Source organism: Phaseolus vulgaris, chromosome 2, assembly GCF_000499845.2.
Source record: "Phaseolus vulgaris cultivar G19833 chromosome 2, P. vulgaris v2.0, whole genome shotgun sequence".
In the NCBI taxonomy this organism is placed as follows: Eukaryota; Viridiplantae; Streptophyta; class Magnoliopsida; order Fabales; family Fabaceae; genus Phaseolus; species Phaseolus vulgaris.
This window is the reverse complement of record NC_023758.2, coordinates 25,263,297-25,287,573: the sequence shown is the minus strand read 5'-3', so window position 1 is coordinate 25,287,573 and position 24,277 is coordinate 25,263,297. Positions and strand designations below refer to the sequence as shown.

The 24,277-nt window shown below is 33.3% G+C and overlaps 2 protein-coding genes across 10 annotated transcripts; both read left to right on the top strand.

The window, feature by feature from the left end:
- Positions 1 to 312: 312 nt before the first annotated feature.
- LOC137811053 (uncharacterized) lies at positions 313 to 14,329 on the top strand. Of its 9 annotated transcripts, none has more exons than XM_068612629.1 (15): positions 313 to 487; positions 833 to 909; positions 1,038 to 1,191; positions 5,456 to 5,594; positions 5,927 to 6,146; positions 7,010 to 7,193; positions 7,569 to 7,670; positions 7,820 to 8,146; positions 8,222 to 8,305; positions 8,404 to 8,562; positions 9,135 to 9,218; positions 10,037 to 10,174; positions 10,520 to 10,632; positions 10,782 to 10,942; positions 13,521 to 14,329. In XM_068612629.1, exons 2-15 carry the CDS (start codon positions 833 to 835, stop codon positions 13,595 to 13,597), a joined length of 2,019 nt encoding a protein of 672 aa, XP_068468730.1. In that variant the 5' UTR covers positions 313 to 487; the 3' UTR covers positions 13,598 to 14,329. The 9 variants fall into 9 exon arrangements, with proteins under 9 accessions (XP_068468730.1, XP_068468729.1, XP_068468734.1 ...); XM_068612628.1 differs by having other exon boundaries at positions 323 to 487; positions 5,924 to 6,146; XM_068612626.1 differs by having other exon boundaries at positions 330 to 487; positions 5,912 to 6,146.
- Positions 14,330 to 20,307: 5,978 nt separating this feature from the next.
- Positions 20,308 to 21,251, top strand: LOC137809257 (putative ubiquitin-like-specific protease 1B). Its single transcript, XM_068610392.1, has 5 exons — positions 20,308 to 20,487; positions 20,567 to 20,695; positions 20,781 to 20,884; positions 20,963 to 21,053; positions 21,138 to 21,251. The coding sequence occupies exons 1-5, from the start codon at positions 20,389 to 20,391 to the stop codon at positions 21,249 to 21,251; spliced, it is 537 nt and encodes a 178-aa protein (XP_068466493.1). The 5' UTR covers positions 20,308 to 20,388.
- Positions 21,252 to 24,277: the final 3,026 nt, after the last annotated feature.

The window sequence follows — 24,277 nt, the reverse complement described above, 5'->3', positions numbered from 1 at the left end:
CAAAATAAATGCTAAAATGTTAAAATATACGTTGTGTTTTTTTAAAAGCTTTTGCTATTTATTTGCATGAATGCTTAAATGTTAAAATATATACGTTATGTTTTTTAAAAGCTTTTGCTATTTATTTGCATGAATGGTTAAATGTTAAAATATATACGTTATGTTTTTTTAAAAGCTTTTGCTATTTATTTGCATAATTTGATTAAAAATTAAAAAAGGTGTGAGATGTACACGTTTTTTTATGTATTTTTATTTTGTTTCTATTTTAACTAAAAAACCAATCATTATTTTTTTTATTATATTGACTTAGATAGAAACACTTGTTGCACAAGGATTCGAATAAATGCAGTTTTTATAATTTAACTCAGTGCCGCTTCATTCGCCCACTCACAAGTAACCGCTACTCTCTTTGGTATTTTCTTATTCTACTTTTTCTCTAACTCGCGAGTACGTTGCTTTTGCCTTTGATCTTGCAGTCGCTACATGTGTAAGTTGTTTCACTTTTCGCCCCGATTTCAGTATTTTATAGCTCGTATTGCGTGATGCGTATTTTGGTTTGAGTTCACCGCGTTTGTGTGTGTATTTTGTATTTTGGAAGTTGAACGGAGGTTTGCATGTGAGTAAATGGTGCAGTGGTTTCTTGACCTAAGAGTGCAGTGGTTGTCTCCACTGTGTGATTGTCTTGTAGAAAGAGGTGCATTTGTTTAATAGTATTTTTGGATGGAGAAAAGTACTAGCTTTTGATTTTGGTTTTCTAAAAGCATATCGTGCAGTATGGCTTATTTATTGTAACTATTGTTAATTCTTTTTAATTTTATTGACATTTATGCAGATGGTCATGTCCCTTGTTCTGAAGAAAGATAAAAAAGTGATATGCACCACGAGGTGCCTAGACCCGCCGATTGAATTGTATGGATTTTATGCTTATTAAGTTGTATTCTGTTTATTAATTTTAAAAATACTTTTGAAGTTTTTTTGTTAGCTGTTATTTTGATAAGGTAAATGAAGTTTATGGTTTGACCTGAAAATATTTGCAGGCCACAGGAATTGAGCTTAACATGTGAAATTTCAAAAAACAAGACATATAGTCTTTCTAAATTTCCCCAATTTTCACTAATTCCGGATCCATATAATTTACACGAGAAGTCTGAGTGGGGAAAGTTTTTGAATTACCTATGTAAATATGAGAAGGTATGATGCTCTATTTTTTTCTTGCCTAAATCCTTTTATTCTATCTGTACTTGTTTTTATTTATGCTCTAGCAGATATATGTTTGTGATGGATTTGTGTAATTGTATTGGTTGCTCACTTGCTTCGATACTAAGGATATGTTTTGCCCAATCTATTTTTTTTTTACTTTTTTCTCCTTCAATGTGGGTCAAACAGTTTTTGATATAAGTTCTTAAAAATATAAGTAGTTTATTTAACAAGAACAAAGCTAAAAGCTACGGAGCTTTTAATAAACTTATGAGTTGAGAAGTTTAGTTATAGCTTAAGCAAAACTTGTTACTCTGAACTATCTCTCTAAATCCAAGTACATGACATTCTATATTTCTATCTTTTAGTAAACACCAATCAAATTTGACACCTTAATTTTCTGTCCTGTTTTGTACCATAGTCTTGTGCATGTGTTTCCTTCACTCCATAAGTTGAGTTTGTTTTTACAATTTTTTTGATTGCCTATTGAATGTAGTACAAGAATACTAGTAGAGGAACACCTTTACAATTCAAATTAGACACTAATATTATGATTTATTGAGTTTAGAATCTTCCATTAAAAGAAAAAGAGTGAGTTTTTAATTTGAAAACATATAATAATGATGATACAATTAAAAATAGAATATCAGTCACAGCTTTATTTGGTTGCATAACGCATTATTTTTATTTGTTACCTTTACAAACAATTACAGATATGTGCACACAAATATATATTAGAAACAATTTATTATGTAACAAATCTTTTTTATGAAATCTTTTAAAATAAAATTAGTCCAACAATAAAATTATATTTTTGCAGCTATGTTTGAAAATACGAAGGGGGGAAAACCAAGGAGATATTTACTAGTGGGTCACGAGCCCACTAAATAGGAGAACATGATATCACATCCAATCCAAAACCTCAAGACAATAAGTTTGTGGGTGTTTCTCATTTATATGTAGCCCAACTTGCCAATTTCTATACAAAGTGAGACTTCAACTCACACATGAACTCTATCCACTCCCTTTTTCTTGGTTGTCCATGAGTATTCAATGGTGAGTCTTACTTGCATAGTTGTCCACCTCAACAACTCACCACTTGGATTCATTGCCAAGATATAAGGGATTATTTGCACACTAGGATCCACCATTGACACCATCATATTTGTTTAAGTCGATCACTACGAACTATCGACTGTGATAAACTTGCTAGAACACACACTAACCACACTCACAACAAAAAGAAAAGAAAAATGGGAAGAGAGCAAGAGATATGGGTATTGAATCTGAAATTTATATATCACAAACATATATGTATCACAATACATCATTACCATTTATAGTACTATTATAAAAAATTAGTGGACAACCCATTAACTACCTAACTAACATACAACACTAATGGAATTATCTACTACAACACTCTCCCTTAATTCAAATTAGCAATAAACTTCACTTTTATTATCTCTCTCTAATAAGCTTGAATATGTCAACCTTAAGAGGCTTTGTCAACTCCAACTTCCATTTATTGACTTGATCCCTTAGGAAGTGAAATCTTTGTCAACATTAAAAAGAATGTTTAGCCAAGCTTATAGCTGACTTGTCTACTAGCATCTTCATTGGCTCTTCTCTTCTAATCTTGATTTCTGGTTCTCAAGTCAAAAGGCTTGACAAGCTCCCATTGAAGCGTTTAGCCTAACATAAAGACAATGCTATCACTGATTCCTTCGTATTAAATCATAAAATAGGTGTTGCACACATCTTAAACACATACCTTGCGATAATTTTCTTGCCACTTTTAATCACCACTTCAATCTGAATCACAGTAGGCGAATACTTCATCAGAAATATTCCTACCGTGTTTTGAAAACAAAAATCCATATTCCAAGGTGGCTTGCACATATATCACTATCCACTTAGCTGCAAACAAGTGAGAAAGCCTTGGATGAACTGTAAATCTACTAGTCAGCCCCACTCCATAACCTATTAGGTCAACTGCTGCACCAAAATCTCAATGAACCAACAATCTTTTTATACAATGTTTCATTGGTTACCTTGTCACTTCCTTGCATACCTTTTTTCTATGTGTGAAAACTCTATCACCAGTAGAGACAAATTATATTCCTGAAAAATAGGATAGCAATCCAGATCTTTCATTCTCAAACTCCACATTTATGTCTTGAAATTGATGGACCTACAACCGAATAATCAACCTGTTTCCCAAGTAAATCACCACAAACCATCTGATAACTTTGTTGAGAAATCTAAGGGGGAGAAACACCATGTAAATATTTAACAATGAGTCACAAGCTAAGACAACAGATAACACGACACTACCTTTACAAAAAACCTTAAAAGCAATAATTTTGTGGTTGTTTCTCAGTTATACATTGCTCAACTTATTCATTTTTATACAATGTGAACTCTAACTTACATTTGAACTCCCCCAATTTATTAAAAATTAGAAAATGTTTGACAATTTTTTTTATTAGAAAAAATAGTTTTATTAAAGAAAACAATTTCTTTTAAAAAAATGACCAAACAACTTTTAATTTAAAAAGGCTTTTAAGCTAAGAAACTTTAAAACTGAAACAACTTTTGCCTTTTTTATTTAAACTCTTATTTTTAACTTGAACTTTAAAGTAAATTATAAGTTTAAAATAAGCTGGCCAAATGCAATCTAAGCATGATTTGGAAGGAATCAGTATTATTTTAAATTTAATTGTACATATATATACATATATATGTATGTATATATATATGTATGTATGTATATATCAGGACAAATATGGACAAAGGTCTGACTTTGGCTTTCACAACAGCCAATTATTTATTTCTATGATGATGTTTTGACACTGTTTATCTATTCTAATAATCACAAAGGGGGCAAACTCAATGATACGGGAAGATATGAAGAGAAATTGTTTTATAAATTAAAATAGGGAATGACAGTAACTTAAGGCCCTTAATAAATGGATATTGCTACCTGTACTAAATCGTACATATTCAGCATCAACACTCACCGGACATCCATGGCTATGTATCTGAAAAACAAGTTCAGAACAGTCCATATATAAGTTTTTGCTTAGTTTTTTGGTATGTTATTTAAATGAAATAAACGTGTATTTTTTTTTTGAAAATTTCATTTATATTTGCTTTTAATAATTTATGTTTAAAGTTTCTATCCTATGGGAAATATATTGTGAAAACACATGGATATTGACATTACGGACGCACTACTATAAGTCTAAACTAACTTAATTACAGGATTTCCTATATATATATTCCAAATTTCCAATTTAAGAACATAGTGTCTGTTTAATCTGATGATTTCCCTTTTTTGTCTAAACTAAAAATGTCTGCGTAGTGGCATGCACAGACACTCACGTATGAATCTATTAGTGGTTAGAAACTTTCTTGGGGGAAGTGTAGATTTTTAGTTGTTTTTCTACAATCTAGGTCTGTTCCAGGGATGGGTAGTAGGATGCCCCTGTTGGCTATTTTAGTTGGCACAATGAATGTCTGGATGGATATATTTATTCTTTATATTAAAAACTAAAAGCCATAGTTGCATGATGAAAGTATGCTCATTTAACTTTAGCCGACTATGATCCTGTCTGCTATATTTAGGTCACCATTTTACAATCATAAACTATAAAATAAATAAACTAGCTTACCGAGGGGTAAGGTCATTGTACGCAGTCTTACTCTTGCATATCAAAGGAGGTTGTTTCAAGATTCAACCCATGACCAACCGGTCACTGAGCCACAACTTTATTGTTGTGCCAGCTTTAGCATCTTAAGAGATATTTGAATCTTATATTATAAAGGAGTGTGGTTGGTCTTTCAGTTTTCTCATTGTTAGAATAAGTCATCATAATTAGAATTTATTGAAAAGCTGTTGTGAGCTTTGTGCTCTGCCTAGTTCCTAGATATGACCTTTCTTATTATCTTTTTTCCTCTCATACATTGTATCTGAAATCTCCGAAGTTATTATAAATGAGATCGTAAGAGAGGGAAACTACTCATTCATTCTCTATCTGTTTGTATTTTTCTCAAGTCTCATTAATTTTCTCTGCAGTACCTTTTTCTCTTAGTGATTAAGGCCCTGTACTATGTTTCCTCTAACATTTATGATATATCCTGAATCAGTGAATTGAGCAAAAAAAAAAAAAAAGAAAGAATATATTCTCTCGTTATTTAGCTATGTTATTTTCAGCAGTTAAATGAAAATCACAAAAGCTTTATTTTTTTGCAGGTTGCCCTTATAAACTTTGAGCAGTACAAGTTTTACATTCTACCTCCTGCATTAGCTTCAACATCTAGCCCAGTCAATGTTGCATATAATATAGATAATACTGGTTCTGTAGATACTCGTCCAAGGGATTGTGAATCAGGTGTTCCTTCTTTGGAGGACTGTTTTTTGTTCTCAGCAGTCAATGCGTAATTGTACAAAAAACATTGCATCCAATTGTTGTGCAATGGTGATGCACAAAATAATACCAATGGATAGAAGTAACTGATGACACATTATTTAGGTTTAGGACATTAAGTTGTCTCCTATCTTTTGCATTTGAAATGGAAAATCATATTTGTAGCTATGGGTTATCTAGTTTGGAATTTGGAATTGTTTTATACATTGGAAAGAAGATAATGGAATGCTTTATTTTAGTTATTGCCTCTTATTTACAAAATTGAACATAACTCGTAGTAGATACTTTCTTAGCAGGTTCACACTTAGAGGAATGTGGTGGGACAAATACAGTTGAAGATCATAAGTGTTCTCGAGCTGAAGAAACTTGCAATGAGTTTCAATCTCAAGTGCCTCCAAAAAATTTCATACGCGCAGACCCAAGTTACCTTAAAACTCTTGGCCAAGCTCATTCTGGATGGATTTTTGGTGGAATAGCTGAGCTTGTTGATAATTCCAAGGATGCCAAAGCAACTAAGTAGGTTTTATGTTTTCTTTCCTGCACCGTTGTATCATGTTTTACCTGCCATTAAACATACTATTTGAGATCTTTAATTTACTCTATTATCCCTTGTTGTTTATTAAATTTCTTGAAATAGGTATAATGACTTGAATGTGAATAGGCAAATATAGGAATTCGACATCCTATTGCTTCTTTTGGTTTGGTGTGCAAGATGTCAAGAAAGACTAATGTTTTTCTGAATTTTCAAAAACCATTAATGCAAAAAAACTGTATGTTATCTAGATTATTTGGTGTTTGGCCTGGGGTTTGTCTTTTATTTCTTTCTTCTTCCTTAGGTGAAGTTATAAATACCAAAAACATATAATACAAGTAACTGACACTGGATTCTGCATTTCTTCATTTCTCATCCTTCTAAAGAAGATATTGAGTGCCTTCTTCAAATGTTTTGGTAAAATTTGAATGCCATATACTTATGTTTATCCATGTTTCTTAACTTTCTGTATAAAGTAAAAAGGTACATCACCTACCCCTTTTTGCTTCTTTTTACATTGACTCATGTGGAACAGAGGATTAGGGAAGTGATAAGTTGATGCCTGAGATTTAGAAAAAAAAATCAGCTGATATCCTCCTGTTAGAATATGTCTTGAATAGTTTTTATTGGAAAACTGCCATGTGTTGTATGTACCTATCTCTGTACCTAGGACTCTGGTTTTGTCTTTTCATTTTTACTCTTCCCTTTACTCGTTGTATCAGAAAACTATCAATATAAATATGTGAACATAAGAGAGGTGATTCAAGCTCTCTAAAATATAGTCTCTTTTATTTATCTTAACTCCCCTCTAATTGTAATTATTATTGATTTATCTTTGATGGTACAGAATGGACATTTTTGTAGATATCATCCCGTTGAAGAAATCTGGGAAGGATGTCCCAATGCTGTCTCTTATTGATGACGGTCAAGGGATGAACCATGATGAGGTTATGAAAATGGTATCTTTTGGACATAAGCAATCTGATAAAGTTGACAAGGATCACATTGGCAAATTTGGTGTTGGTTTCAAAGTAGTTTTCTCTCTTATCTTCTCTTTCCTCTCTCTGCCTTGGGATTTATCAACTTTGTAACTTATATCTGGTCTTTCATGACAGAGGATTGGATAAATGGCTTATTTCTTTTATGTCTGAGGTTAACTAATGGTCTTTTAGGACGGGATTGGATAAATCTCTTCTATCTTTAATATCTGGGGTTTATTTAGGTTAACTGCCAGGGCTTGCCTTTTGATGCATTCTAAGAGTTGGATGGACTCACATGCTTTGTAAATTTCAATTTACGACTTTGTTCTGTTCCATGCTAATTTTGAAGAAAATATAAATTATAGTATCTTTTCAAACTTAATTAGTGAATTCTGAAGTGTTGTTCTTTTTGCCTTGCTTCCATAGACAGGAGCAATGAGACTTGGGAGAGATGTTCTGGTTCTAACACAAACAACTAATTCCAGATCACTAGCTTTTCTTTCACAATCATTGAATGAAGGCAAAGATGTAAGTTACACCATATTAAAAAAGTTCACCATATTAAAAAAATTGACCCTGTAAATATACCCTGTGTTGATTGGAATTAATTGACTCCTCCAAAAGTTGATTCCATTCTTTTAATTTTTGTTCTGTTTAAATATTTTATTTGAGTGCAGAATATTGAAATTCCCGTAGTTAGCTATTGTCGACAAGGACAACGTATGGAGGTTGACCTAAGCATGCAGTCTGAAGCTTTGGCAAAATACAATTTGAAAGCTATCAAGAATTTTTCACCATTTAACAAGTATCTTATTGGTGAAAAGGCAGCCTTGTTTGGTACCGGTACAGGAACACAAATATACATATGGAACTTGGATGAATGGGGATCAAAGTATTGTTTAGAATGGCATGATGGATTGAAAGGTGGGAGTTCTTTTCACCAAGGTGACATTGTTATCCGCAGCAAAAGGACTCGTTCTCGTCAAGGGCAGATTAGTCAAAAGGTTTGACATCTCTTATACTAATGATTTCTTCAATTGATAATATGTTGCTTTTGTCATGTTTTCTATTTCCTGCAGGTTCCATTGGATTACTCACTACGAGCTTATTTAGAAATTATATTTTTAGTTCCTCGAATGAAGATAAGTGTACAAAGAACATTGGTAATAGAATCCTTGTGTTCCAATTTGTTTGTAGAGGGAAAGATTGTATTTCAGCCTTCAAAGTCTATAATATAATTATTTCTTTTGTTTTTGCTCAGGTTAAAAGTCGACCATTATCAAAATTCCTTACTCAAACTGTTATTGAAACTGGTGACATATTAGGAAGGCCAGTTGAATTAATCCTTGGATTTAGTCAATTAGAGTGGGAGCGGGCAAATTGTGGAATGTTTTTGTATTGGCATGGTCGCCTAATTGAGGTGAGGAGTTGGCTTGTTGGCTATTGTTGATTATAGGCATTAAAATAGTCGCTGAATACCCTAAAATATGGAGGTCTTGGATTTTCTGATGTTATATGTCCTTGTACGGCTAGGAATTTCAAATTTACGAATATTGCATAGTGGGGAGAGTCACATGCTGTTTTGAAAATGTTGGATGGCCCAAATTGCCTGGTAGCGGGTTTAATACTCCTGTAGTCAATAGTTCTCTGTGTATTCTTTCCGTCATGAGTTTCAGAAGTTCACATTCATAACTGCTCATTGTGTAGACATCTCAGTACAAACATGCAATGTAATGTGGGTTTGCTTGTTCTTTGTATTATATACAATCTTCATCGTGTAGAACTTTTAGTCATTATATTTGCTTCTGTGTTGTGCTTTAGAAATCCTTTATAAGAGCTTCATGCACTCTTAGTTTTAGTAATCAAGAAGAGACAACATTTTGCTTTGAATGAACTTTTATTAGGTGATCCTTGCATTATGATGGAGCTAACTATGTATGCTGAACTTGAATATTTTTCATAAGTAAGCCTAATTTTGTTTGTTTTTCTCAGGCTTACAAGAGAGTTGGTGGAATGGCTCATAGTGCAGATGTTGGCCGGGGTGTAATTGGTGTTGTAGATTTGACCACTTTAATGGTATTTATTTTCCGATTTCATTTTGTTTAATATTTCTTTGCATTGGTTTGCTTGTACTCCATCGAGTGAAACTTTGTTGGACTGATGAGTGTATGCTTGCTTCTTGGTTTGTTTCATTCATTTGAGGAGTTGGCATTGGCAACACACTCTTTCAAATATTATTATTTGGTGGAATTCAATTTCTACATGAATTTCGCTTAATGAAAGTGTTTAGAAAGAGTATTGGAACTTTTTGACAAATATATTTGTGTTTGTACAATCTGCCATAATGATAGACAGAGTACTTTTCAATTTTGAGTTACAGGTCACCATGTTAGAGTTGGTCACTTGAATTCTCAGCCTAACTTGAAAAGCTTGTGGTGTGACCAATTTGGAGAAGAGGTGTTTTTGAGAATTCATGTTTTTGGGCTAGGTCTTTTATATGCACTAATATAATATTGCTACAATACAGTTACTTTTTGTTTCAACTTTGGACATTGTGAATTGCTTTACCCCTTGTGGTTTCTTCTGGAAAGCGTGAGAAGTTAAATCTAGGTGCTCGTCATTGTACCTTTATCTAGTGTTTTTCATCATTTCTAATGGATGATTAATAATTTAGTTCGTCTTTTCACAATTAAACAGGCTAAGTTTTCCTATATAACTTTTTCTGATGATCTGTTTTCAAATTTTGATAAAACTTGTTATGTCATTGCAATCAATTGTTCAACAAATTATTCACTTAAATTTTTATTATGTTGTTTGTTGTTATTTTCATTTGAATTTTTTTCGCTCCGTACAACACCTAAATTCTTGTACATTTTTCTTTCTTTTTTGCATAGGATGATGAAGATGGTCGGGTGTGGGTACATAATAACAAGCAGGGATTCCAAGACTCAGAACAATATGCATGTCTTGAGCAGTGGCTGGGTAGAAAAGCAGATGAATACTGGGACATCAATTTTGATGCACTTAAGTTGGTAAAACTCTTCTTTTAAATTCTATCAAAACTACTCTTCTTTTTAAAGTTCTTGTTATTATTCTATCAAAATAAGCCATCATCTGAGGTTGTTTAAATTAATTGAATTTGGTACAAGTATTCAATTTAATTTGTACAATGTCCTCTTAACACAATATGTGTCGTAAGAATGGCACTTGTTTCTTTGTAAGACGTTGATTCCAATATTGTTACGTCTTATTGTTAAACAGGATATTAGATGAAGTAGATGTACACTTCTGTCCTTGCATGAGAAAAATCAGAACTTGGATATGCTATCTTCCTTCCCTGGGTCTTATACTAACTGTTACTTTTATTACTTTCCCAGAACAAAGAAAATTGTGTCTTCAAACCTGATCATGAGTGGGTTCAATGTGACAAGTGCAGAAAGTGGAGAATTTTACCTACAGATTTTGATAGCAGAAAATTGCCTTTGCAATGGTATGTTAAAAGATGTTTCACACAAAAAGTCTGATGTTTGTTTGCCTTTTCCAATGTATGCTTGTTTGTAAATTGGAGTGAAATAAAAAAAAAAGTTTGTTTGCATTTGTTGTGCTATAATCTTTTGTGATTTCTGCTCGCTATTTCAGGTTTTGTTTTATGGAGCCTTTCAAAGGTCAATGTGCATATTCTGAACAGAAGATGGCGCCGGGCATAGTTAATGTTTCCACAAAGAGGTCGGGTTATGCTTGCTTGTTGAAGGATTCCAGTGATGAAAAGGTAGAAGGTGTTATGAAAACCTCTGGCACAGGTTAGACTGTCTATCAGAATAAAGGAAATCTTTTATTTTTCTGATTATTTTTTATAGTACAACACGAAATCATATTAACTTAATTTGATGTCTCATCTGTTCAAATGGAAAAACACGTAATAAAAAAAAGTTCAAAATATTTTAATATTTGACAAATTTAATCATGTCTTTATTGTTGTTTAAATTAGGCAAAATTTAACGTAAATAATCATGTTGAGATAAATTTATAATTTAATCTCACGCATATGTCTGAGTGTGAGAAAGTTTTATTGAGAGGCAAGAATTAATAATAAACAAAATAAATTTTTTAGTTAAAAATATTTCTAAATTTATTAGAAAATAGTTTGTACTTATTGTCATTAATTTTCTTCATGATTATATTTAACTCATCACTATGTTGTTGTTACTATCATCATAAACCCTTAAATCACCCATTGACATCACGTCATGACAACTAGAAAACCTCCATGATCATTACTTCTTGAAGTCTCTGGCATGGAAATAGCAATGAAGACGGTGGTGATTGCGGTGTCAAGGGTGATGGAGAGAATACAACGGTTAATGGTGGTGATGATGAGTAGTTAATCACAATCTTTAAGAAAAGTAATATGATAATGGAGATATTTTAAAGTGAATAACTGAGATACGTAACCACTGACAACATACAAGGATACTTGCTACAATAGAAACTGAAATGTTGTGCGAAGTAACACTAAACATACAAAGATAATTGTTAACACATGTCTATCTGTTAAATTGTCTAAAATTTCTGATTGAAGTTGCATGCATAAATGAATTTATATTATTTATTTATTATTTAAAATGCATGTTTAAGTAGGGCAAAGGTTTTTTATGTTATTGTTGTGATAAAATTTAGCATGCAGTATTTTGTTCACAGTTTGTTCAAAATAATTAATTGAAGTTATATGCATGAATTTATATTATTCAATATACTTATTATTCAGGTTTGATGCTCTAAATACATATTTATTTAGCTAAATACTTTAGGTTATGTTGAGATATGATTGAACATTATAACTTGTTAAGTGTGGTCGGTCCAAATTTGACCACATCTTGTATTTAGGTCTGGATGTGACACATCTCACGTATAAAAAATATTATTTTTGTTAGGTTTAAAAGTTAATTAAACGAATTTATAAAAATAAAATAATAACTCAATTATATAGAAATCCATCAAATTTTAAAAAATTGAAAATATTGCGTTACATGTCACGAAACTTTCTAAGATATAAAGGTAGAAAAAAACTTTTATTATATAAAATAAAATACTGTTGTACATAAACATCAATATAAAGAGTCAAAGAGAAGATATTTATCTACAACTACCCTTGCTACGTAATCTTAAATTATTTCTTAATTTGAAAAGTAAATAGCAAAAACAAATTAAAATTTGCTATTAAATTGGTCCATTATAAACAAAATTATAAAACATAATTTTACAAAAACCATACGTAACCTGAAGACTTTGGAATATATGTCATAATTAAAGTATTGTAAATATGATTTCTCTTTTAAATTATATGCATAATCATCTAACTATATGCCATAAAATATGATGTACACTTTGACATCAGTATTGATAAACTATTTTCTTTCCTCAAAACAAATTTGCATGTTTCGAAGTTATCAAAATCTCAATTTAACACTTTTGAGATAAGAAGCGAGTTAAATAACATTGAAGTCAATGTAATCTTCACCCTTCATTTTGATTAGAGTCGATGTTTTATAAGCACTTTAACTATTTGAAGAAATTAGCTCTAATTTGAAATGTTTTCACTTTAAAACTGTTTTTTTAGAATCTTTTTTTTTCTCTGTGAATTTATATGATTAAGTCATTTATGTTAATTTATTTTTATTTTTATTTAACACTAATGTAGTATTGTGTTTTATTATGTGTTTTTTTTCTTTATTTTGAAGATCAAATATTGAAGTATTGTTCTGTTTAAAAAATTATGTTTTACGTATATATTATTAATAATTTTTTTCAATATTATTTATTTTTTATATTAGGTTACTCTTGCAAGTTTACAAGTATGGAAATTTCACGAGTTTGAGTTTCATAGTCTTAATCACTATATCTAGTGTATTGTGTGTGACATTGTATATATAATATTTTAAAAAGAATAATAACGAAAAAAAATAAGAAGTTTTTATACAAAATGGAAAGTTTTCATTATAATTTTCTAAGAACTACCTTAAAACTCAGCAATCATTTCTGATTCATTGTCTGTGACATTAAGGTAAACTATTATTATATGTTGATGACATATAAATTATATTCGTCCAACAATTGAAATCATACAATTTTAATAAAGAAGATACATTATCTTATTATTAAAATTAAATTACCTCTATCATGCTTTTTGTCGCCTTGTTCGTGGTATATGTCAATTGCTGATCTTCTATATATAATTGGGTATATAAAAATAGATGTATTAGGCTATTTAAATTATGATCATTCAATATCATGACATGGTATGCTGGTCTTATGTGTTACTTCAGAGGGTATCACTCCTTTATTTTCGCCTCTAATTATTGCTGTACCTTCCACTTGCAGATGATAAATTAATCAATCATGAGAATACCAAATTTCCAGCATTAAAGCGGTTGAGAAAGGGGCAGTTGAAAAATTAATCAATTCTGATGATGCCAAATTTCCAGCATTATAGCTGTTGAGAAAAAGTCATGTGTTTTTAGTTTCGGGTTGGTCTTTTGTTCTTTCTTTAGCCTTAGCTGCCAATTCCTATAAATAGAAATTCCTAATGTAAATCTGATTCCTTTTAGGGGCGTGTCTTCACTATCTCTCTATTGTTCCTCGATTTCTCTATTTTTTTATGCAAACCCTTGAAGTATTTTCTTATCAAGTGGTATTAGTTTTGGTTGATTCTTGATGGCTGATTCAACATGCAATGCTGTTGTTCCTTGCTTCACGATTAGACGCTCGCTTAGCTGAATTGGTGGGATCTATTCAACGTATGTCGGCTGATTCTTTGAAAGATATTGTCCAAGAACTTGTTACACAATCTTCTTTCACGATGTCAACTCTTCTGATGAAAGAACGGTTCACACAACTCTAGTGGAACACAATGACAAACAACCATGCCCAAATACACTAATTGTTCTTTACTTTCATAGAAAGCACATAGCGTGATGGTTCGGTAACAGTTTGGATATGTCTGTATTGATCCTATGATTTACTTGATGAAGTTGTGTCAGATATCTTATGATGCATTTGACATCATCAGATATCTTATGAGTTGTTTTTCTGGGAGGGTTAAAGAAAGATATTCAAATGTTGTAACTCACCATTGTCTAGAGACCTTTTTTTATTGGCCATAATATATGAATCCACTAATATCTCTACTACCTCGGATCCTTCTTGGTACCTCGCCAAGAATAAAAGAATTTTAGGGTCTAAACTTGTGTATTTGGAGAAAACATGATTGCCTAAATATGTTGATTGGAGTGGAGCACAACAACTGCTACCTACACGAACTTTAACACCAATATTTATGAATGAAAGAACAAAAGATCTTTGTTATTTTTGTGATGAATCTTATCCGACAAAACAAAGTTTGACTCACTTCAAGTCCATGTTATGGAAGTTTAAGAACTCCCTTCGGATCAAGAAATTAATGGCATAGAAGACCAGTTTGAGCCACAAATTTCATTTAGCGCATTGACAGAGGTGCCTAATTTTTGAACTGAGAGTCATTGGATATTTTAATAAACATCTTCTACATATCTTGTTGGGTAGTGTTAACGCTCATAACTTCTTGTACATAGAAGTTGAAAGAAGTTTGGATGTTTGATAGAAGAACGTGATCCGAATTTAGGCAACAAAATCACAATTTCTTCAATGGTGAAAAATCTTTCTTGGCCAATCTAGCAAACAACTTTCACATCTCATGTGTTTCATACTTTAGGTTGTTGTGACTTAGTTCTCGGAGTAGAATGGTTAGTCACCTTAGAAATATGTAAGGAGTTCATTTTTCTATGTTGCAACTTTGTAATACCAACATTGAAATTTTACAAGCTATTACAGTACAGGCAGAACCACCACCAATTCCACCATCTATTCAAAAATTGCTGAATACATTTGAAGATATTTTTTAGATTGCTATGGAGTTACCCCTTTCAAACTTAGTTTTGATCAGATCATTCTTAGAGTCCTCATATTTTGACAACTGCACCGTATAATGCGCCACTTCACAACCGTTGGTAAAAAAAGTCATTATTTTAATGGAAAATGTTGGTTGAACAACCGATTATGCAATTGCTCAAGTGTACAACTGTCCAGGTGGCAAAAAAATTAATATTAAAATGTTGTGCGGGGCCCACTATTTTTTTAAAATTTTTAATATTTGGTTAAAATTTTCATTAGGGTTAGGATTTACATTTACCCAAAGTCTCCCTCTATCAATTTCTTCTTCTTTTGGTTTACCTGAACTGTCCCTCTTTCAATTTCTTCTTGTTTTGGTCTACCTGAACTATCTCTCTTTCATTTTCTTCTTGTTTTGGTGTCGTGGTTCAAGACGACACTGTTCCCTCTTTCAATTTCTTCTTCGCAAAGTTGTGGATGTTCTGCAGCTGTTTTGTGGTGTTGTTCGTCGTCGGCGTCATCATTCGGTGTGAGCTCGGTGGACGCCCTCCATCTCTTTTCACGGTGGTTAGGTGATAAAGGGTTTAGGGTTACCCGAAGTCTCCCTCTTTCAATTTCTTCTTCGCAAAGGTGTTGTGGTTCTGCAGTGGTTTCGTGGTGTTGTTTGTCGTCGTCGTCATTCGGTGTGAGCTCGGTAGACGCCCTACATCTCTTTTCACGGTGGTTAGGTGATAAAGGTAATATATTTTTGATCAAGTGAGTTTTAATTAAAATTGATGATTCAATTTTAGTTTGAGTTTCTTGAAGCTTTTCTTCCTTGAATGCTGAACTGTTGGTTTTTTTGTGTTATTAGTAGAGACATTGATATAAAATTGTTAAATGTTTTTCACAGTGATGAAGTTAGAGCATATAAATTGTATGGTGTAATTGTTGAACAAATGAGTTTTTTATTTGTTGGTTTAGGGTTTAGTAGGAATATGTGGTTGGGGTGGTTATAGTCCATGAGGTTATTGATTGTGATTGTATAAGTTGGTAGACCATCAACATTTGCCATGTGCTCCATTTCCTGCATGTATTGCATCTTGAGCTTTGAAGCTATTATTAGTAGAGGATAATTGTTTGAAAGACTTTGCAGGCAAGGCCAATGGGCAATGTAAGAATATAATTCCAAACAGCTTCGTACAAGTAGATTAATTGAAAACAGAACACGATAGGGTAACCTCATCAGAAAAACTACATGCGAATTACTTATTACCCCAACTTTGTGTTGTGCACAGATATGTATTATGTCTTTCATGTTGTTGACAACCTCCGAAATCTGTCAAGGTTTGTAGTAAGTAATATATTGTTGAGAAAATACATATCATAGCATATGAAATAAGAGGTTTTGTCTATAGTACTGAACACTGTACATACACTTTGAGGTAGTATTTAATATCATACCTGCAAACATCTCACATATCTTTTAGAAAAACCCAAGTGATTAAGCGATTGCAACTCCAAAATCTGTGGAAGCTGCCACCATGCTGTCAATACCCTGATGCAAAATAAACATTACATTAGGCTTTGAAGCTTGAGTCTAGTGTAATTGTAATTGTTTGTTACCTAGATGTGATATAGACTGTTCTAAGCAGCAGATACTTTTTAAGCAATCATTGTTATAAAATGCTAAAAAAGAGAGTGTGGTTGACAAAAAGGAATGAGAATATGAATTTGTATATTTAAGAAATTACCATGACATGGTCTTAATTTTGTATAACATCATTGTAAAAATATGAATGTGTGACTTTGCATCTGTGTATGTATAAAACATGTTATTTCTTTGAAGCAAGGCACCAGAATGCAACCAAACATGCCCATGGGGTAAACTGTCATACTACAATAAAATGTTTTTGTTTCCAATTTAACGGTTCATGATTTCTAGCAATACTTTATTCTAGCAATACCCAATAAATATGAAGAAACATAGTTTGCACCATATCCTTTGTGTTGAGCTGTTTTTATCCATCTATATACCGAAATCACAGTATGCAACATGAGTGTAGGGCAGTGCGTAGTGATTACAAATTGACTGAATTTACAGGTTAGTTGTATGTGGTGACCGTAGTAAGAATATGTGGTGACCACATTAGACTTCCTGCACAGTCCCTTTGCAAACTTATTCTGTGAAGTGGTTGTTGGTGTTGCTTTGGGTAGGCATGATGCCGACAGAAAAGGCGTTACATCATATTTTAGATCACAAATTCACTCAACTTAGGGAATTGTTGTATGTGGTGACCTTAGTAGGAATATGTGGTGACCACATTATGTAAATTTGAAGAGCGTGTTAGTGTTGGTTGGGTTGGGCATGATGTGGGCAAAAAGTGTGTTATATCAGGTTTTGAGAGTCTATTAGTGTAGGGTAGTGTCCGATGATAAGAAATTCACCCAACTTAGAGGATTGCATTATGTGGTGACCCAAGTAGGAACATGTGGTGACCCACATTAGACTTCCTGTACACACCCAGTGCAAACTTCTTTTGGAAATGTGAAGTGCGTGTTGGTTGGGTTTAGGGTTTAGGGTTTAGGGTGATGTTAGATCAGGTCTTTAGAGGGTATGAGTGCAAGGCATTGTGAAGTGAGCAATTATTCACTCAACTTAGAGGATTGCAGTAGGTGGTGACCCAAGTAGGAACATGTGGTGACCCACATTAGACTTGCTGTACAGACCCAAGTGCAAAGTTATTATGGAAATGTGAAGTGCATGTTGCTTGGGATGGGCATGATACGGGCAGAATTTGAGTTAGATCAGGTTTTGAGAGTCCATGAGTGTAGAGGATTGCAGTAGGTGGTGACCCAAGTAGGAACATGTGGTGACCCACATTAGACTTCCCGTACACACGCAATGGAACTTTATTTTGGAAATGTGAAGTGCGTGTTGGTTGGGTGGGCATGATGTGGGCAGAAAGTGAGTGACATGAAGTCTTTAGAGGGCATGAGTGCAAGGCAGTGTGAAGTGAGCAATCATTCAGTCAAATTAGAGGATTTCAGTATGTGGTGACCCATGTAGGAACATCTGGTGACCCACATTACAGTTGTTGCACATACTCAGGGAAATTGTTCTTGAAAATGTCAAGTGAGTGTTCGTCTTGGTTGGGTAGGGGCATTCGGTGGGGATAAACTGAATTAAATTAGATGTTCTTGCACACACACATTTTCAGAATTTGTTGTCTCTTAATTTGTTTATTTTCTTTTGGACAGTTTTGAAAAGGCTTATCCTGGTTGGATGGGGAAGTATGACGGTGAAAAGTTTGATCATGAAGGTTTGATTTACTATATTACTAGGTTGATAGTTGATAGTTAATTATGAAATTGTGTAATTATATTGAATTTAAACATTTCCCTTGCACGTTTATTTTGTAGATTCGAGTAAGACACAGAGTGCAACCTGAACATATTGTTAACATCAATAAAAATTTAACTTCATTGTAGCGGCAAAGAATAGAGGCAACCCCCTTTAAGTGGATGCTCCACTTAGAAGAAGAATTTGACATATCAAGTCCCCTTCTTCGCGAATTGATTAGTAGGTGGAGTGTTGATGATAATTGTTTTAGGATCAGACAACATTTAGTACCTTTTAAGGTTGTTGATGTGTGTTTTGCATTGGGGTTGCGAGTGGTGGGTGAAGAATTATGTTTGCAAGATGATGGTGGTGGGTTGGTGAATAAGGTCTTTGGAGGAGAGGATATAAAGATAGATATTCTTTTGGAAAAATTGAGAAACAAAGTTTATAGGAAAAAAAAAATGTTGATGAATTCTGCCGATTGTACATACTTCTTTTATTATATGTTTTCTTTTTGCCTAGGACTTCTAGAACTTTTTCTTCATTTCCTTTTAAGGTTTTAGATAATTTAGATGCATTGGATGTGTACAATTGGATATTCTTTTGGAAAAATTGAGAAACAAAGTTTATAGGAAAAAAAAAATGTTGATGAATTCTGCCGATTGTACATACTTCTTTTATTATATGTTTTCTTTTTGCCTAGGACTTCTAGAACTTTTTCTTCATTTCCTTTTAAGGTTTTAGATAATTTAGATGCATTGGATGGGTACAATTGGGGTGGTGCAGTGTATGAGTTAATAGTTTCCAGTTTAACCCGGTCATCCGAGGTATATAACAACCAAACGAATGGCCGTGAAATTTATTTGGCAGGTTGCGTTCCTGTTTTGCAGGTTAGTGGTATTTATGAGAAATAATTATGTACTTGAACTTTATTACATTTATTTTGTTTTAAATGAATAACATTAATTTTTTGGGAGCAGCTTTGGGTTGTTCAACATGTTGGCCTTGGCATCCCTGTAGAAAGCCAAGCAATATCTTTTCTGAGGTTTTTGCAGTGGCCGTGTGTAAAGATTCGATCAAGCAGTTTAAATGAAGCGTTCTCTGTTGCTGAGGTATTTAATTGTGTGTTTAAGACCTTGACTAACATTCGTGTATTTTTATATGTTGATCATAACAAAGAAGTTGTTATTGTAGATTGTATGGGATTGGCCAGTGACTGAAGTCGAGCAAGGACTAAACATTGTTAAAGAAGCCCTCGAAATTTGAGAGGAACATCATCAATATACTGCCTATTCTCCAAGTTCGTGGGAGAAAGTTTGTAACGAGCATAATATGTGTGAATTTGTACTTCTTCAGAACAACAAGAGAATACGTGATGTTAAGGACCAATTACGAGTGCTAAAAGAACTAGTGGACAAACAAAACCATTCGTCATGTTCCAGAGCTGTACCTAAGGACAGTACGAGGTCACGTCCTCGAAGGTCACCTCCTTCAGACTCAGGTGGTCGAAGCCCACATCCTATTGACATGTTGAAGATGTATACAATGTTGTGTTCGTTGGTAGGAATTGCTAGAAACCGGTAAGTTAATATACTGAATAACCATTAATTTTCAATTTTGTTTGTATACTGAAGAATTTATGTTCTTGTTATAATGTTGTTGTTAACATTGAAGGCAACATATTGACCGGTTCAGACCTGCAATCTTTATCTCCGGAAGCCAGAGTTGACAACATGGTATAATTGCAAGTGATAGTTGTTTGTTGTATTATGTAACTGTTTGAAAAATTCATTCGTTGGAATCTGTTTTTAGGTGATGCTCTTTGCAACGGGGTTGTTCATGGTTGATCAACTTCAAAAGAATGGAAGGGTCCAACGTTTTTGCTTTAACCCTTTTTTTGCTGTGAGTGGATTATGGAATTTAAGTTTTTGTTTTGATATGTATAGTTTCTATTAATAGCACTACATTTTTTGTTTAATAAAGGATCGTGTTATTCAAGAAATGAAAACAACTTCGGAAAAGAAAGAGTGGGACACGAAGGATTACTGTTCGTTTGCAAAAGATTTGATTCCATTTGAATCACTATCATATTGCGATTTTGTAAGTTTGTATTATATAATTTTGTAATGGTTTTGGTGCATATTTATGTGTTTAATTAAGTTATATTATTCACTTTTAGGTATTCATCCCAACGGTGCACAATGACCATTGGTGGGTGTATGCGTTTAATTTTCTTAGTAGGGAATTGCATGTCTTGGACCCCCTCGGCCATAGAAGGGGACAACGTAACAAAATTGATAAAGCCATGGTAAAGAGTACAATATGATGTTTAGTAAGGAATGAAGCGATGAATTTGGTAATTGATTTCTCATTTCTTGTATTGTACGGTGTAGGCTGTGCAAGTTGACCATGTGTACAAAATTCTTGACAAGTTCGGTGGAGTGAATAGTCCTCCCATCAAAGTAGTCAAACAAAAACTTCCTATACAGCCAAACGGGTTAGTATTGAAATGAAAACTTTTGTTATTTTTATTCATATTCATATGTAATTAATTTTATGTGCTTTCCTTATGTAGTTATGATTGTGGAGTATTGGTTTTGAAATATATTGAGGTGTGGAATGGTATGGTTGAGTATGAGGGGAAGACGATGTCTGAATACAACAGTGTACGTATTTGTTCCTTTGAGTAGTAGAGTACACGTTATGAGTTTTATTTTGCACTCAAAATTGATTTTCAAAAATAATTTCAGGAGGAGCTTCAAACATTCCGTAAGGAAATGGTTTGTAATTGGGTCCTTGATGCACGTAATGCAAAACGAGAAAATGTGTTGAGGGAGTTCAACTTTCGTGGAACTTCAGAATGATGGTGGTTGAAAGTGCGTTGGATGTGAAGCTGCATGTTCTGCAATTGTGTAGTTATTCATTACATCTTTTAGTGTATCCTACAAGCATTGATAAGTGTAGAAACATAATGGATTACATACACTTCCATTGACTTGAAGAATGTGCGAACTTTTTAATGCTGACCATTTATGAATATTGTTGTACCATATGATGCAGCAAACATTCTAATTTGACAATTTTTTTACCAAGTCTTTGTAGTCAATGTTTGTGAAAAATTTATGATACAATTTTAAAATAGCAAACACAAGAAAATTGTGGTCAAGTGTTACAGAATAAGTGGTGATCCATGAAGGAAAATGTGGTCAACTGTAACAAAGTTTCTGCACACAAACTACAATAAAAATGTGATGATGTTCGTGTGAAGTAAGTGAGGACGAGGCCACCTATAGTAAATAAATTTAGAAATTTAACACTCACTCAATTCAAGAGTGTTTTGAATTGAAGAATATGGAGGAGTAAACATACCTCAAAGTATCAATACAAGTAAATCATGTTAATAAATAACCACAAGTACAAAGTGTAATAAAGAATCATAAGTGCACAACATGTTCATACATCGCAAGAATAAATTATGACATATGATTGACGCCATAATAATATTATTACACATGTAAAATAAAGAATATAGGTACAAAAAAAATAACATGTAATATATTATAGAATGAAAAAAAAAATTCAAACCACAAAGCATAGAAGGTGAATATGTTATTAATTAGTCTACATTTATATGCTTTTACTTCACATCTTTCATTCTGATTTAAGTTGCCGAAACACTTAGAGTAATAGAAATAAAAAAAGTGGAACAAAATAAATTTTGAAATTTAACCTTCATTCAATTAAAGAGTGTTCTGAATTCAACAATTTTGAGGAGTCAACATACATCAAAGCATAGTAGAAGTAAAACATGTAATAAATAAGCACAAGTTCAAAATGTAATAAAGAAGAAGAAGTGCATATGCTATTAAGCAAGATGAAATTAATCTTGTCAAGGAAATTCATCCAACAATGGTCTTGTAGGTGTCATCTTAATCATCATGAATTTCTTCATGACTTTCTTCTGATTGTGCAGCGAGAACAGTTTCGTCACCAGGCCATTTAACCAAATGGTCAAATTCTTGGCCAAACCAATTTGCTTTCAGCCGAGTGATGTAAAGCATATGAGTGGAAGGAGGCATTCAGGCTGACCATTGCTCTATGGTTTGCTGCTTGTTGCATTTGAGCATGTTTCATGTGAGACTCTAAATTTTTGATGTAATCAAGCATATTCATTTCAGGAACAATGGGTGAATGCAATTGGTTTATTGGGGGTTCAACCGGTTGGTCCTGACCTTGTTGACTTTGTTGTCTTTGCAATTGTTGTTGGTCCTTCTCTGAGCAGTTCCTCTGTATGAATTTTTTGTCAATTGGAGGTCTGATTCTGGTGGAAAGGTTTACTTGTATACCATTTGCTGCACATAACGAAGTAATAAGAGATGGAAACCCCAAGCCTTTTCGATGAAGAGGATTAGTCCCACCTTGTTGAAGAACAAAGTGATGAATAGAGTCAGATATCAGGGTTGCGACGTCCACGTCATACTGTTTCAGTAAACAGAACACAATATGGCACTTTGCCATACTCAAGTTTGAACTGTGCTTGTTTGGGATTACATTGGACAATAACAACGATGTCCATATCTGAGTAAAAGTTGTCATACTGGACCGAATAATTCTGAGTGGCTTTCCATTGTTGTTAGTCTCATAGGTCCGCCCAGGAATGCATAATAGGTCTGATGTTTCCGTGTTACTCAACGAAGTAAAGTTAGTTCCCCGTTTCAGCATACCATATGTACACAACTCATCTTGATCCAGTTGAAGGGGATTTCCCAAAAAGTCATTGATGGTATTCCTATCGTATGGAATCCACTTGCCTCTTACTTTGGATCTCAGATTCGTGTCACCTTCTTTCACAGGCCACGCATTCGCATAAAATTCAAGAACAACATCTGGATCGTATTTGTCAACCGGCATAGCTAGTTGTCCCCATTTCCTCCGTGTTAGTTCTTCAGCAAATTCAGAGTATTCTCCTTCCTGTAGTTGAACTTGTCTTTCTGCAATAATCGTCCAATGCTTTATGGCTTCATATCGCTCCTTGCGGAAGTCATCCCTAAACAATTTATGTCTGGACGGTTCGACCATTGGTTGCTTTCCTTCAGCGTGTGATGTGGACCCCTTCTGTGTGCGCTTTACTGTTTTTGGAGCCATCTGTGACAAGTTCCTTCATCAAACAAAGCACATTTTTCGAACTAGAAAGCCATAACCAATATATGAAACAGTTACTGTGGATTCAAATTTGGCACATATAAAAGGCATCCATATGTATGTCAGTTATAAAAACCATCCATAACAATGGCTGCTTATTTTCCTAAATAAAGAACGTTTTAAAGCCATAACCAATATATGAAACAGTTACTGTTGATTCAAATTTGGCACATATAAAAGGCATCCATATGTATGTCAGTTATAAAAACCATCCATAACAATGGCTGCTTATTTTCATAAATAAAGAACGTTTTAAAGCCATAACCAATATATGAAACAGTTACTGTTGATTCAAATTTGGCACATATAAAAGGCATCCATATGTATGTCAGTTATAAAAACCATCCATAACAATGGCTGCTTATTTTCCTAAATAAAGAACGTTTTAAAGACATAACCAATATATGAAACAGTTAGTGTGGATTCAAATTTGGCACATATAAAAGGCATCCATAACAATGGATGCATATTTTCCTAAATAAACAACGTTTTAAACACATAAGCAATATAACAAACACTTAGTGTACAAAATAGGATAGCAACATAGTTATGTTCATGCACACATGGATGTATAAATTACCTCGTCCTATTGTAGGGTTAATAGTGTGGAAGAGGATAGAATTGGTTGGGGGGGGGGGGGGGGGGGGGGGGGGGGACGATCCTTCAGGAAGAATGTCCTTGGCCAAAT

Bases quoted from the DNA above. Each gene is read 5' to 3' on its own strand.
- LOC137811053 (XM_068612626.1), top strand. From the start codon at position 833: ATGGTCATGTCCCTTGTTCTGAAGAAAGATAAAAAAGTGATATGCACC. The intron at 7,194-7,568 runs GTAGTTTTCTCT...TTGCTTCCATAG, and splicing joins AATTTGGTGTTGGTTTCAAA to ACAGGAGCAATGAGACTTGG. The intron at 7,671-7,819 runs GTAAGTTACACC...ATTTGAGTGCAG, and splicing joins CATTGAATGAAGGCAAAGAT to AATATTGAAATTCCCGTAGT.
- LOC137809257 (XM_068610392.1), top strand. From the start codon at position 20,389: ATGAAAACAACTTCGGAAAAGAAAGAGTGGGACACGAAGGATTACTGT. The intron at 20,488-20,566 runs GTAAGTTTGTAT...ATTCACTTTTAG, and splicing joins CACTATCATATTGCGATTTT to GTATTCATCCCAACGGTGCA. The intron at 21,054-21,137 runs GTACGTATTTGT...AAATAATTTCAG, and splicing joins CGATGTCTGAATACAACAGT to GAGGAGCTTCAAACATTCCG.